This window comes from Culex pipiens, chromosome 1 (assembly GCF_016801865.2).
Source record: "Culex pipiens pallens isolate TS chromosome 1, TS_CPP_V2, whole genome shotgun sequence".
In the NCBI taxonomy this organism is placed as follows: Eukaryota; Metazoa; Arthropoda; class Insecta; order Diptera; family Culicidae; genus Culex; species Culex pipiens.
The window spans coordinates 112,439,756-112,454,271 of record NC_068937.1 but is presented as its reverse complement, the minus strand read 5'-3'; the positions used below and the strand labels follow the sequence as shown (position 1 = coordinate 112,454,271).

Sequence of the window (14,516 nt, the reverse complement as noted above, 5' to 3'; positions counted from 1 at the left end):
CCCAAAATACGTATTTTTTGATTTTCGAGATTTTTTGATATGTTTTAGGGGACAAAAATCCGCAACTTTTGAGCCATAGAGAAACATGGTCAAAAAATCTGATGCCGAGTTATGATTTTTTGAAAAACTGGTGATTTTTGGAAAAAATCGAAATTCCACACATAAAATTTTTTTGACCTCATTTTTTTATGCAAAATTGAATTTGCAATTGAAAATTACTTTACAGATTTTTCGATAAAGGGCCCCGTTTTCAAGATATAGCCACCGAAAGTTTGATTTCAGCGAAATATTTGCAGTTTTTCAATTTTTAAAAACAGTGACCATGACTGACCATTTCTAAAAATATTTTTTTTGAAAAGTTCAGAAAATTTGCTATAAAATTGTCTAAGAGACATTGAAGATTGGACCTCTGGTTGCTGAGATACAGCGGCTTAAAGAAAAAGAAACACGAAAATTGAAGTTTTCTAAGTCTCACCCAAACAGCCCACCATTTTCTAATGACGATATCTCAGCAATTAATGGTCCGATTTTCAATGTTAATACATGAAACATTCGTGAAATTTTCCGATCTTTTCGAAAAAAATATTTTGAAAAAAATTAAATCAATACTTGCATTTTTAATGGACATAATATTCAATGTTTGACCCTTTTAAAATGTTAGTCTTGATTTAATTTTTTTCAAAATATTTTTTTCGAAAAGATCGGAAAATTTCGCGAATGTTTCATGTATTAACATTGAAAATCGGACCATTAATTGCTGAGATATCGTCATTAGAAAATGGTGGGCTGTTTGGGTGAGACTTAAAAAACTTCAGTTTTCGTGTTTCTTTTTCTTTAAGCCACTGTATCTCAGCAACCAGAGGTCCAATCTTCAATGTCTCTTAGACAATTTTATAGCAAATTTTCTGAACTTTTCAGAAAAAATATTTTTATAAATGGTCACTCATGGTCACTATTTTTAAAAATTGAAAAACTGCAAATATTTCACTGAAATCAAACTTTCGGTGGCTATATCTTGAAAACAGAGCCCTTTATCGAAAAATCTGTAAAGTAATTTTCGATTGCAAATTCAATTTTGCATAAAAAAAATGAGGTCAAAAAAATTTTATGTATGAAATTTCGATTTTTTCCAAAAATCACCAGTTTTTCAAAAAATCATAACTCGGCGGCAGATTTTTTGACCATGTTTCTCTATAGCTCAAAAGTTGCGGATTTTTGTCCCCTAAAACATATCAAAAATTCTCAAAATCAAAAAATACGTATTTTGGGAATTTGAGTTTTTGTGAAAAAAAAGTTAATAAAAAAATCGGGAAATTTTTATTCCCGTGTACCTATTTTTTTCTAAATAGTCCTTAACAATACCTACAACTTTGCCGAAGACACCAAATTGATCAAAAAATTCCTTCAAAAGTTACAGATTTTCGAATATATACGTACCATTTTTGTATGAACAGCTGCCAAATTTGTATGGAAATTTATATGGACAAACTAATGATGCAAAATGGCTTCTTTGGTCATAGGGAAGGCCCCCACAAAGTTTGAGCCAAATCAAAAAATACAAAAAATAAAAATGGTCGAAATCGGCCGGTTTTGTAGAGAATTGCTCAAATGGCTTTAACTTGAAAACGGTGCACTTAATCAAAATTTCACTAAAGTACTTTTTGATTGCAAATTTGATTTTTCATCGGAAAATGAAGTTGACAAATTTTTGCAACCAATATTTCGATTTTTTCAAGAAATCAGTTTCGATTAAAAAATTCACTACTCGGTCAACGGTTGTTTGCACAACCTGGAAATTTCAGAAAAGCTGGTCCTTGATGTCCCCTAAAACATATCAAAAAATTAAAAATAATGTTTTTTGTAAATCAAGTTTAAGTGACAAAAAGTTAAATAAAAAATCGCAAATTAAAAGTATATTTTTTTTCAATGTAATCCTTATCCATACCTACAGCTTTGTCGAAGACACCAAATCGATCAAAAAAATCCTGCAAAAGATACAGGTTTTTGAATTTTCATACATCATATTTCTATGGACAAACTAATGATGCAAAATTGCTTTTTTGGGCATAACGAAAACACAAAAAAAGTTTCAGCCGGATTCAAAAAAAAAACAAAGAAATATAATTCTTAAAAAAATACCGATTTCGTAGAGAATTGCTCTTCTGTCAAGAAGGGCTGCGAAGTATTTTCTTCTAAATTGATTTAAAAATCAATTTTAAATACCGTAAACTGGGGTCAATCGGGACACATGGGGCGAATTGGGACAGCAGTTTTAACCATGTTGGAGCACAATATTTTGATTTTTCTGGTTGGTTTCGGTTAGAACAGACTCAGACCAACAAAATGTGTACATCCATTTCCAATTTTAAAAGCTTTATGTGCTCTAAAAACTGCTGTCCCTATTCAGACTGATGTCCCGATTCACCCCAGATTACGGTACTTTGGGTCGTTGTACTCAGAAAAATAAGTTTAATTAAGTTTGTGAACAATAATATCACAAATTTAAGCAGCCAGCAGTTGCAGTTATTCCTTCATGTGTCATTATTTTTAAAAACAGGAAAACATATTTTTTATTTTATTTCAATGCAATGAAGTGGTAATGTTGATGGTCGAGGTCTTGTTAATCACATCTGATTTTAAGTTTGTTAAACAATGCCTGCAAATTTCGTAAGTCCAAAAGATTTATCGGGTTGACTAGAGGTGAAAAATCTTGGAATTAGAGGGTGACGAGCGGGAATTCCCGAGAAAAATTTCCCGGGAAATTGACAATTTCTGGACCTCTCGATTCCCGGGAAATACGGTCGAGAAATTTAAACTTATAAATATCGAAGGTTTTCCTGATAACTGTAAACATTTCTTCAATGAATATTTAATTTTGAACTTAAAAATTACAAAAAAAGCAATTTAATATGTTGTTTTGAGTCGTTGTTTAATATATATCAATATTCCCGACAATGGGAAATTATATATAAGCTATATTATATTTTTTTTTAAATCTAATAACAAATTTATGAAAAAACACTCAGTGCAAATAAAGATTCGTAAATATTTTAAACTACAATTTTGAGTCTTAAAAAAACACAAGAAACGATTTTGTTTTCGCAGATTCAGAAAAAAATATCAAAAGTTTTATATAGTTCCTCAAAACAATAAGGCTGCCTAAATTAACGTTTCATAGAATTAGTATGAATTAACAGTAACTGAATTCATTTAAAAGAAACAAATTCATTACTATTCATTTTAAATTATTGACACTGTTGGCGTAGAAAAAAAACTCCCGAATCCCGGGAATTCCCGGGACAATGCAAAGTTCAACTCTCGATTCCCGGGAAATTGAAAATCTCGAGAACCGTCACCCTCTACTTGGAATAAAAAATCTGATGAAACCTGGATCTCAAATAAATTAACGGAAAGTGGGACTTATATCCAATTAAATGCTGTCTCAAAATGTATTTTCAAACTGCAATAAAAAGGGTTTGAGGAAGCAATTTTTCGGCCATAGTTGGCTCCCGTCCAAACATTAATTAACAATTGATAAAAACCTCGCCCATTCATAACCGAACCCAAAGTGCATCTACCGTTCACTCGTGATCGTTACTAATTTACGTCGGGGACTGCTGCTGGTGGGTTGAAATTTTCATTTAAAATGTTTTTATCACGTACTGTGGCAAAACCCCAGTACCCAAGCGCCAGAACCAACCATTCATCTCGGAACACTTGGGCACACCAATGTGGCACTCCCTGGTGCAAGAAAATGCAACTATTTTGCACTTTCCCTCCTCTCCCCAAAACCCCTTCTTGCCCGCATATTGTTGGCTGCGGTTCCTACACCGCCCTTCCCCTCCCCCCCCCCCGGAGCTTCTCTGTCTTGAATAAATAAATTTTCTTGCTCAATTTCCAGAAAGCTGGCGTTGGTTGGTTGGCACTGCTGACAGATGGAGACTTTCCAGGGAACTGGTCCGCAAATGATAACAATATCTTTGGTCCTTCCCGACGGTGGCCCGAGACGGTTGCGCTGGTGGAAATTTATTTCGAGCGAATTCTCCCCTCGTCCCAAACCCGGAACACACCTCTAACCCACACGAGAGGCAATCCCGGGAGGTGTCCGCCCGACAGAGTGGTGATGAAAAATATAAATTCTTCATTCGCTTTAACTATTAGTGGTTTCCGGAGGCGTCCAGATTTCAGCTCTCTCCGGTGTGGTCACCTGCTCCGACATGGGAGATGCATTCTTGCGAGCAAGGGGTTCTGCATTTTGAATGTGGCCGTGTTCTAATTGTTTCGGAACGTTCCCCGACGCGCAACGTGACACTTGAGTTGCTTACGTCGTACCTGGTCTAGCGTGATTAATGGAATTGGTGAGATTCGTTTGAATTTTTGTGCACAATGGATTTTCTACATTTCGGAGTTATTTTCGTTCTCCGATCGAGTTACTTTTTTGTGTTTCTTACAAAAAGCTGTAATGAACCTTGATTTTCAGAATGTCTTTCAAATTATCACAGGAAGGGACAAAATAACTAGCCAAAATAGTGATTTTTCAGTCATCACAGACATTTTTGAAATAGGGGAATTATACCCTTTCTAATCAAACACCTATCTTCGTCATATGATGAATTTGATGCTCGATTAAAACTCCAAAAATTCTATTTAGGCTATAAACTTACCAGCAACAGCACCGCCTTAAGTAAGCTCGCAAATTTACGCCATTTACTGGCCAAAAAGATCAAACATAATGATCATAATTTCTATTTTGCGAGACCATTTCTCATCATTTTGGCAACAACTGTTGTCAAACGAACGGGGTCATTTTTTAGTTTAACACCCCTTTTACACGGAGTTCACACATATCACCAAACGTTTGTTTTGATAGTGTGCGTAAGCGCCGTGTAAAAAGTGACAATTTGTCACTTTTTAGTTTGTACCCCAACTAAAAAAGTGTCAAACGAAAAAGTGACCAACCACCGGGGGTTGAGTGTATTTATTTACATTCATTAATTTGAGTTTGAAGAACATTTAACTCAAAAATAAAGTTTTAAAATTGCTGATTCACACTTTCCCCCATCCTTCTCTACTAAATCCTTGCTTTCACTATCTAAAGTCGCGATTCCTCTAGCCCAAGAAAGTTGAATCGTCAACGAAACAAGCTCACCTCCACTTCCACATTCACCACCCGATAATGTAACGCTAACAACTTCGAATTAATGCATATTTGATGAAACAGTTGCCGTTCAAATACAAACACGTAAAATTATGCGCGAAACCCCACAACTTTCGCGGTGGCTGGAGGTGGAGATTCACCGAGTTAGACGGAGAGAGAGAGGGTAAAACTGAACATTTTCTGTGTAATAACTAACTTGAATCGCGTCGTACCGTTTTATTTACAAATATAGCTCCCACCGTGTTCTGCGAAAATTGCGGAGGGTATATTTCCAGCAGAGTTGCCAAATGTCACCGAAAGTTCACGGTTTATTACGCGATTCAGCTCAACGCTGCGTTTGGCAGGTGTCATTGTCGATTGACAGTGGAAACAATCCTAAAGGGTAGTCAAAATTAGAGCTGTCAAACGATGGTTCGAAATAGCTGGCAGCACTGCCACTTCAAACATGTGAATTTCTCGCAGCATCATCTCGCCATTCATACATTATTGATAGAACGGGCCAAATTTCGAGATGAGCTTTCCCTCTTCCGGCAGAGGCGGTCCCAAAAACGGAAGCCAGCTGGCTTCGCCGGGCGGAGCCTTCCAAGAGGGTTTTGCCCGGGCGCTAATAGCTTTCCCCGGGTGTGCCTAATTAATTCACCGGAATCATACGGCGCACTTGTTAGTCGATTTGCCGTTTTCGCTCTTCCTCCGTAGTCTGGGACTTTGGCCATAATGGCGGCCGCTGGCGATAACGCGGTTCGACAGATTGCCCCGGTTGCCATGGTGACACTGACCTTGTTTCGATGACGAAATGCTTGATGGGCGCGTTCCGAGGATCCTGCGAGTACGCCCAGGACAGGTCCACGGACCGGGAGGTGAAGCTGACGACCAGTGGGCGGCCCGGCGCGTCCGGAACATCTGGAAAATATTAGGAATGGTTTGAATGAATGGTTGAGTTGTGTTTCATAGCTTACCTTGCACAATCAACTCCACCAGCGCTTCCGGGCTGTGCCGGTCGTTCACCAGGCAGCTGTACTCGGCCGAGTCGGACGCAAATGCCGGGTTAAAGTGCAGACTGAAGTTATCCGGAAGCAGCGTGATCTGGAGGAAATGACAGAACGAACATCGATAGTTACATAATCAGTATGGATTTTGTGCCACGTGAGAGTCACTAATTAGACGATGAAAGTGTGCTGCGGTCCCCGAGTGATGAGCGTGTAATTGACGTGACGGCTCTTCCGGAGCCGAAGCGGAAGGTCAGACCTCACTTCCGATAATGACGGTAATTTGGGCCGGCCTCTGGTTCTCGTCCAGAGCTTGACAGTGGCATCATAATTATGCCATGTGGCTAAGTTTCGGTTGCGGGAAAAGATCATGACTGGAGCAACACTGCCACTAGCTGTCAAAGTTTGCCGAGTATATTAACAAGAGGTTGGAAGAAAATTTAAAATTGTTTTCGTTTTGGCAGCTTGTGGGATCCTGGACTGAGCTTGACTTTCAAAGATTGTTTACATTTGCGTTCTTGCGCCGGTTGGCATCAACCTTAGCCCTAAAAACACCTGGCAGCAGTTCAGCCCTGCCATCGAAAACCGTCCAACCTGTCATTAATCTAAATCCCGGTGAGTCCCGTTCTCGTGACTGGTCACATAAAAAGGAACGTGGCCAGGAGATAAATTTCCATGTTAACAAGATTCATGACGGGAGATGAAAGTGGAACCAGATGACGATGATGATGTCCAACTGATGCCATCGTCTTTTTTTTTCGACGAGGAGGACGTTGCTGCCAAAAATCGACGATGGCTTAATGAGCTTTTTTTCCCGGGCTCTGTTGGTTTGGGGTAAGGCGTCATCCATAAAGTATGTCACGCACTAGGGGGGGAGGGGGGTCTGAGCGAGTGTGACGTTCAATGTTATAAGCATAGGAAAAGCGTGACAAAGGGGGAGGGGGGTAAATTTTGGCTGATTTAAGCGTGACGTACTTTATGGAAGAAGTCTAACTGTGACAAAAGAAAGATGGCGGACGGTTTGCTTCGGGAGGAAAGATTTTTTGTTCCCCCCCGGAGAGCACAAAAGTTCGATGCGTAATTAGTGCAATGCTTTAATCCAATTTGGGAGGAAACTATAGTTTCTCAGGGGCGACCGTCAATTCAAGAAAGGCGTTTTGAGGTTAGAACACTGCTTCGAATCAGATCGGAGGGGCGATCTGGTAACCCTATTTCCTTCATTAGAAATTTAAAACTGAAATCACTTTGAAATATCTTTCTCTTCCGACTTTGGCATCTTTTCTTGGCAAGAGTCAGGAGGAAATCCCGAGCCTGGCGAAGACAATGCTCCCGGGGAGGGACAGAGATGATAAGTCGTTAGCTTTCATTACCGTAATTGATTGTTTTATTAGAATTTGTGCCATTATCATTATGTGAAACGGAGGAGGGATGGCGCAAACTTGCTTGATTGGAATCGGATAAGGTTTCCTTTTTCTTGCGCACAGGTTTTTTCAATGCCTTCCGGCAATTGAAGTTTCCACTCATACAAACATCGAAAGTGTCTTTGTGCCAAGGATTGAGTAATCAATCAGATTTTTGAGCATGCATTCCTCAGAGCACAAATTAGGTTAGGTGAAATTAGTGCAAGCTCCTCTTTTGAATTTCCCCCAGGGTTCGATCTGAAGAGATAGGAAAGGGATTGTTATTGGAGATAATTAAGTCCCAAGGTATGATTTGTCTCGCTGAATGAATATTCGACAGGCAATTGTTAGAGTGAACAATGGGTTGGTTGAAACAAAGGATGTTTTAGCTATATAAAAATATATTCGTAATCACACAGCAACAATGAGTTCCCATTTAGTTGGATAAACTAGTAACCTAACATTCACTAAAAAATTCCCCACCAAAAATATCTAAAACATAAACACATATGTATTTTGTAGTCTGTACAGAAATAAACTGAACCCAACTCACCCTGGTGCTGACGACCAGCTGGGGCATCCCGGACGCGTACTCGGCCACGGTTTGCGACGGCGTCCGCCAGACCAGGCTGTCCACCAGCGAGCGCTCGCTGACGCCCGGGCAGCCCAGGGTTACGTTCCGGCCGGCGACGGCCACGTACCGCAGAACGCTCTGGATCTCGGTGTCTGGAAAGAGGAAGAAAAGACGAAAGTATTAGGTTAAAAATAAATACTTATAAGGTTATAGGTCTGCCGGCTTCTTAATTAAAATCCATTTAAACTATCGCTCTGCACAGTGTAGTAATAATATCAAACTTCCATTTGCTAGCGACTTCAATTATCTTGCCCGAAATCTTATATCCCAACTTTCACTGCCCTTCTCTCCGTCGCGAGATTCTCAGCACCAAGAATTTCCAGATACTATCGCGTGTTTATACAATCCCGAGTGACGTTTTGTTTTTCTCACTCATTCCCACTTTCACAGAACCTCAACAGAGCGTATCCACAAAAGCCGCCACAAAACAAAATTTGCCTACGCAGCTTAACGGGAGGTATTGCGTGGTTGGTTCTCGATCCCCCTCTCGCGTGCTGTTGTTACTGTTTTCTGAGAAAACTTTTCATAACAAGCTAAAACAATTCCCTTTTATCATTGGACTTTTCACATCAAACCAACATGTGGATTTAGTTGGTAGCTGGATTTTCTCAATTGGAGTGAAAAAGTTCAAGTTATAGACAAAATATGGATTAAAATTTTGATTTTTAATCACTTCCCCGACATTAGGAATAATTGTTTGAACATGCTCGCAAATTTTTTATTCAAACGGAAAAATATTATTTTTTGAAAAAAGTTTCATTTTTAACCACATGATCACCCCTAATTCTGACTCGATGCTGCCATCACGCAACCTCGTGCTCCGTTTGTTTGTCAACAAAGCTGCAGCTGGATGGTGAGACGAAGTAAGAGGGAGAGAAGTTTTGATATTTTTATGCCCGCATCTGGCCCGCCGCCTATTTCGTCGGTCGTTGCGCCGACGGTCGTTTCCAACGACCGAGTCCAGCAAGGTACTGATCGTACTATATTTGCGCAATATAACTATTTTTGAAAATTCTCAATTGTGGGTATATTTTCGAAATTGATTTCGGTGTGTTCTTTAATTACGCAAAATTTGGGATTTTAGGCCCTCTCCCTCTCCGTAACGAATTGTAATAAGTTTATAAAAGACTAATATTTTTGCTTTTATATTTAAATGTAAAATCTTATTTTTTCCAACTTTTTTTTGAATTTTGCTAAATAGCCCAGAATGTAATCTTTTTAAACTTGTAGAAGTCATGCTTGGCCAGCTCTTAAAATATTTTCTCGAAGGAATCAGGAAATGTACCATCAATTTGCTTGAAAGATATGGAATATTGGACCATAGTTGAAGATAAAGCCCTCAAAAGAAAAGCAAACAGGAAAATAAGGGTTTCTCTATTTTACAAATTTACGTACCATTTTTACAAGACAACAAATCAGCACATATGAGGATTTTCAATGTTGAAAAAGTTGAGTATCGTGAAATTTCACAATCTTTCGAATAAAAATTTACTAAACATTTTCAAATAAGCTCTAACAATTCACATTTCATTTTAGAATAATTTAACTTAGCAACATGAAAACAAATGAATGAAGTGAAAAGACGAATCTCAATTCAGCAAAACTTTTTTTACGATTCTTTAGGTGAATATAAAATTAGGTTCAAATTTGAACAAAATCAAAGAAGGTATAAATCTTTTTATAATATTTGAATTCGAGATCGAGAAACTATTTTTAAGCTCCAAAACATTTGATTATAATAGCAAACAGCTCCCTAGTAACATTTTTAAACTTACAGGTTTTATCATGGTTCTGAAAACCCTCATACGGCCTAAATAGGCTTTTATGGCCTACTTAAAACCTAAAATGTTACTAGGGCTCTCTCTTTTGTGAATACTGTGCACGATATCAACACTTGTGTAAAATACTTTTTGATTGCTTATATGATTTTACATCTAAAAATAATGTCAACAAGTTTTTCAAACATCTTTCTTTTTCGAAAAATTGGCAACACTGCCATTTTACATTAGCGCCATCTGTTTTGTACTACTAGTGGTCGTTTCTGTAGGTAAAAAAGGCCGATGGCCGAAATTTTTGCACATTGTATTTAGTTTTTGGCCTTCTATGCAAAATAGAACAAAATGTGCTATCGATTTTTCAGTTTTTAATAAAAGTAGGCATTTTTTTTATCGAAATATGGCCTCGGTGAAATTTTCAGTTAAATTTGTGCAGATTTGGTGATTTTGCATTTCAGACGAAATTGAGTTAAGAACGCCATTTAGTGCAGCTCACAATACCTCATCTTTTGACCTTCACAGATCCTCCAAATTCGGTGTCAATTCTGAGATATTCAATAAAAACCGAAAAAAAACTCTGTGCATCTTAGTCACGCTTCATATGAAAGAACTTTCAATCTTGTCGTGCTATCTTGAAACAGCCTGGAAATTGATGTCAGTGCGAATAAGGGCCAAGGGATTTCAGGTCAGAATGCGTTTGACACAAGTACGAGCTCGACAACCGTAAACATTTGTAATAATAACTCGAGACTCCGGCAATCAAATTCGAACAAACTTCGGGACAATTCACAAAATGGTCAACCAAACAATACGTGTTTGTTATTGTTTACATTGCGTGCTCTCGTTTTTGCTTATTCAAGGTCAAAGATAAAAAAGTCTTTTCTGTCGAAACGTCAATAGGCGACGTACGACAAGTTAGCACGACAGCGCCAATATTGAAATAACTTTGTTTTGTGTGTTAAACCAGATCGATCTTCCCAAAGCACCGTAGCTTGGGAGGGATCGAAACAAATCTTTTCCTACTAATCAAAAAAAAAAAATAATAATCCCGTGATCCTTGCATCCTCGTCTGCAACGCCAATTATCGAACTAACATTCCTACCTTTGTTGAACTGCAGGCTTCTTGGGAGGGCGCCGGTATTGACCAATAAAGTAGGGATCTTCAGAGGTTAAATAGTGAACGTGGTTGTTTAACTACAGCTGATCTGTCAATCACGGAGCAGTAGATCATTGGCAGTCAACCATGCTCATGCTCTTGCTCATGCTAAATTAAAATTGTAAATTTGTTGTAAATTTGATTGGAAAAAATGTCATTTAAAATGAATTAAAATATTTTTTAACATTTTGTCGGATTAGGGGTAAAACAGATATTCGCCTACTTAATACGGCATTTGACGTTTTGATCACAAGGTAAATAAGATCTATTTCTTTTTTCGAAAATGTTTTATTTAATTATTTTTTAAATCAAATTTACAACTCCAATACTTCTAACTTACGTGAAATTGTCCGAGGATTCCGAATATGACAAAATTGAGACCAATATGTGCCGCTATGACGGCCTACAGGGCAAAAACTAACGTTGTAAAATGTTTGTTATAGAAAAATCGAAAAACTATGAGAAAAACTGCGATTGGCCAAAAAGTTATTTCTGAAGGCTTATAGTCCATAAAATTACCTATCTTTTGACCTATGGGAGTATGGGTGTTGGAGGCTGTTGGAAAAAGATATTAAGGTTTTAAAAAAATCCATTTTTAACAGTAATTTGCAAAAGCTATGAGAAAAAATCAAACCAATCCTGGATGTCTATGGCACATTTTGAAGTGCTTCAAAAGACCTTTCGAATGCATCTAAGAGAGTTGGAATTGATGAAGTTTTACGGAAATGCGAGCTGTTTTAAGATTTTAATGTTTTTTCGACCTCAAACTTCAAGCCCGTTTTACCCCACTTCCTTTTGTCGTAGAGGGCTCATATTTGGCATGAGTTCATCTCATGTATAGACAAACAAACGCTGAAAGTTTCATCCAAATCGGAGCACCTCGATACGACCTCTAGAACAAACCGAGCAATATTTACAAATACTGCCTCTTAAGCATCTGAAATGAAAACACACACATACACACACTGCTGTTGGTGGTAGTGGTGGGTTGGCGGCGTCGCTGAACAGCTCTTGCGAGTAGCCACAAGCAGGCTGTGGAACAACACAGTGCCACGTGGTTCACGTGTGTTTGTTTGTGTCTGTGAGCAAGGGTGGTGCACACGCGTTCGGTTTGCATTGTTTTTTGCAAAACAATGCCGCAGCCGAGTGGTGGTGGGGGTGAAAATTAAAATAAAATATTATTTGTGATTTTATTTGCGTTCGATTATGGGAGCGCAGACTTGTGGGTTGCAAAGCTGGCTCACGGTTTGGGAGGGTTGGTTTGGGGGTTTCGTTCTTCTTTTTTTTTTGTTTTTCTGTGGGTGGCTTTGTCGGGGTTGTTTTTTTTGTTGTTCAGTTAAAACGTGAGCATAGCGAGGTTGGTGGTATTATTTCCTGTCGTTGGTAGTGCCTACTGCGGAACATAAATTATTGAAGATCAATCATATGATAATGGAGAGTGCTTTGCGAGCAGGTTGGCAGCACTGTTCTGGTTATTAATTAGGTACTAAAATAGCATGACATTTTTATCATGTTTCTTGGAAACTGTTCAATTGAAAGGCAAAACAAATTAACGGTAGAAAAAAGGTAATTACTCCAAAGTTAAAAATCGTTGTAAATCTGATGTTTACAATGATACTAATTGAGTTTTCATATAAATTAAAATCTGTATCTGTAATCTCTGGTCATTACAGAGTCAAAAAAATGGAACAATTGTAAAATTGTTTGCTCTTTACAATACAAAAATTGCTATTCCACCATGAGAAAAATAAAATAGAAAAATCTACCATTTGATTTAAATTTCTGCGAAAATACCTTCAAACCTTTATTAATTTCTGTTTCCGGTATCAGTTAAGCCCTGTTTTCAAACACACAATCAATGATTGCAGGAGGGCGAAATCATCACGTCTTTCACCTTTTTCACGAACTGCGTTACTGCGAACGATATTTCCATGGAAAAGCGCTTTGTTCGCGTGCAATTTTTCTCGGGAGGAAGCACAATATATGCACACTCTCATAAATTTCCAACAGATTTCCAGCAGACATACCGTCACGCAAAAGGTTTTCGAGCAGGGGTGGGGGATGACGGTGGGCGTTGTCGTTGTTTCGAGAGTGCAAATAACAGAATCTCTGACGCCACGTGGGAAAAGGTTTTCTTAGCGTGTTTATGTAAGCGGCTTTTTTTTTCTAAATTCTCATTGAAGATTTTCCTAAATTAATATTCAAACTTTTTGTATTTCACTAAAATCTTGTTTCTTTGCAGCGAGTGTGGGTGTGAAAGCGAGTAACACACGCACACACACTTTGAGACACGCGACATTCGATTTTTATGTCGGATTGCATGGTGATTTGTGTGGGGGGTGGGACGTTGGCACCCACCGGCAGCATCCAACTAAAGCTCACAATATTAGCACATTCATAACGTCACGTTTGCAGGTGTGCTCTGGTCCAGGTATAGATTTGCAACTAAATTTGATGTCATCATTATTCTTGCTGCAGGTGACATTTTCCGATCATAAAGCTTTTTTTTTGTTATTGTGGCTGCTCATGGCAGTTGTTTTTTCTGGTTGAGTGGACGTCAGACGGTGAAACACATCTGTCAACACCTCAATTTAGAATGGTTTTTGTTTGGGATTCGATGTTTTGAGACTGCGATGGCCACATCTCACAACATTCCTTTCGCGAATTAGGAAAAATAGTATAAATTTACATTAACATTAATTCATCGCTGCCCAAAATTTACTCGCGGCCAGATTCCTTCCCAAAAGTGGGGAGTTGTTGACCGTTGTTGGCGCAACATGCTGGAAACAGTTAGCCAACCAATCGACCGAAACCGGAGAGGGGTCATATTTTGGTCATATTTTGGGTTTAAACGAAAATTTTACATGGGAACCCAAAATATGACCAAAAATCGATTTTTCGATACTTTGGCTCGATTTTGAGGGCAGATTCAGATTCAGCGGGCAAAATAACATGGAAAAATATATATTTGGAAAAATTTCGAATTTCGTTACGGTGGTCCCATATGGTTTTCCCTTGAAAATTAGATTTTTTTCAAATGAAGATATTTCGATTTTAAAGAAAAATACCTCTGAGATTTTAACAACGTATGTAGTGCTGGATTTCCCCTTTCAAATGCAATCTGGTGCTTAAAATTAGGCTTGCGCCTTTTCGAGATATTTAAGTTTCAAATTTGCATCTTTTTTACCTTAAAATGCCTGTAACTTTTGACCCTTAAGTCTAAACTGAGCTGTCAAAAAATAAAAAATAATGTTTTTAAAGCTCTAAAAGTGCCCCGAATATCACTCTTCTCTAAAACTTAACCCTTAATAACCACATTCAAAAAACTGATTTTGAAGGTTTGCTCAGATGCTTTCTATAAATTTGGTCATAGAAGGCGTACGAGATAGAATTTTGGTGTTTTCGAC

The 14,516-nt window shown here is 38.2% G+C and overlaps 1 protein-coding gene across 3 annotated transcripts in view; it reads right to left on the bottom strand.

The window, feature by feature from the left end:
• The window catches only part of LOC120432503 (C-1-tetrahydrofolate synthase, cytoplasmic), a 231,747-nt gene that overhangs the window by 118,206 nt on the left and 99,025 nt on the right, over nucleotides 1-14,516 (bottom strand). For all 3 annotated transcript variants that reach the window (XM_039597716.2, XM_039597715.2, XM_052710624.1), the window contains 3 exons: nucleotides 8,098-8,270; nucleotides 6,115-6,241; nucleotides 5,935-6,058 (listed from right to left, as the gene is read on the bottom strand). In XM_039597716.2, the coding sequence (XP_039453650.1) occupies nucleotides 5,935-6,058; nucleotides 6,115-6,241; nucleotides 8,098-8,270 (424 nt within the window). The remainder of the gene's footprint in view (nucleotides 1-5,934; nucleotides 6,059-6,114; nucleotides 6,242-8,097; nucleotides 8,271-14,516) is intronic.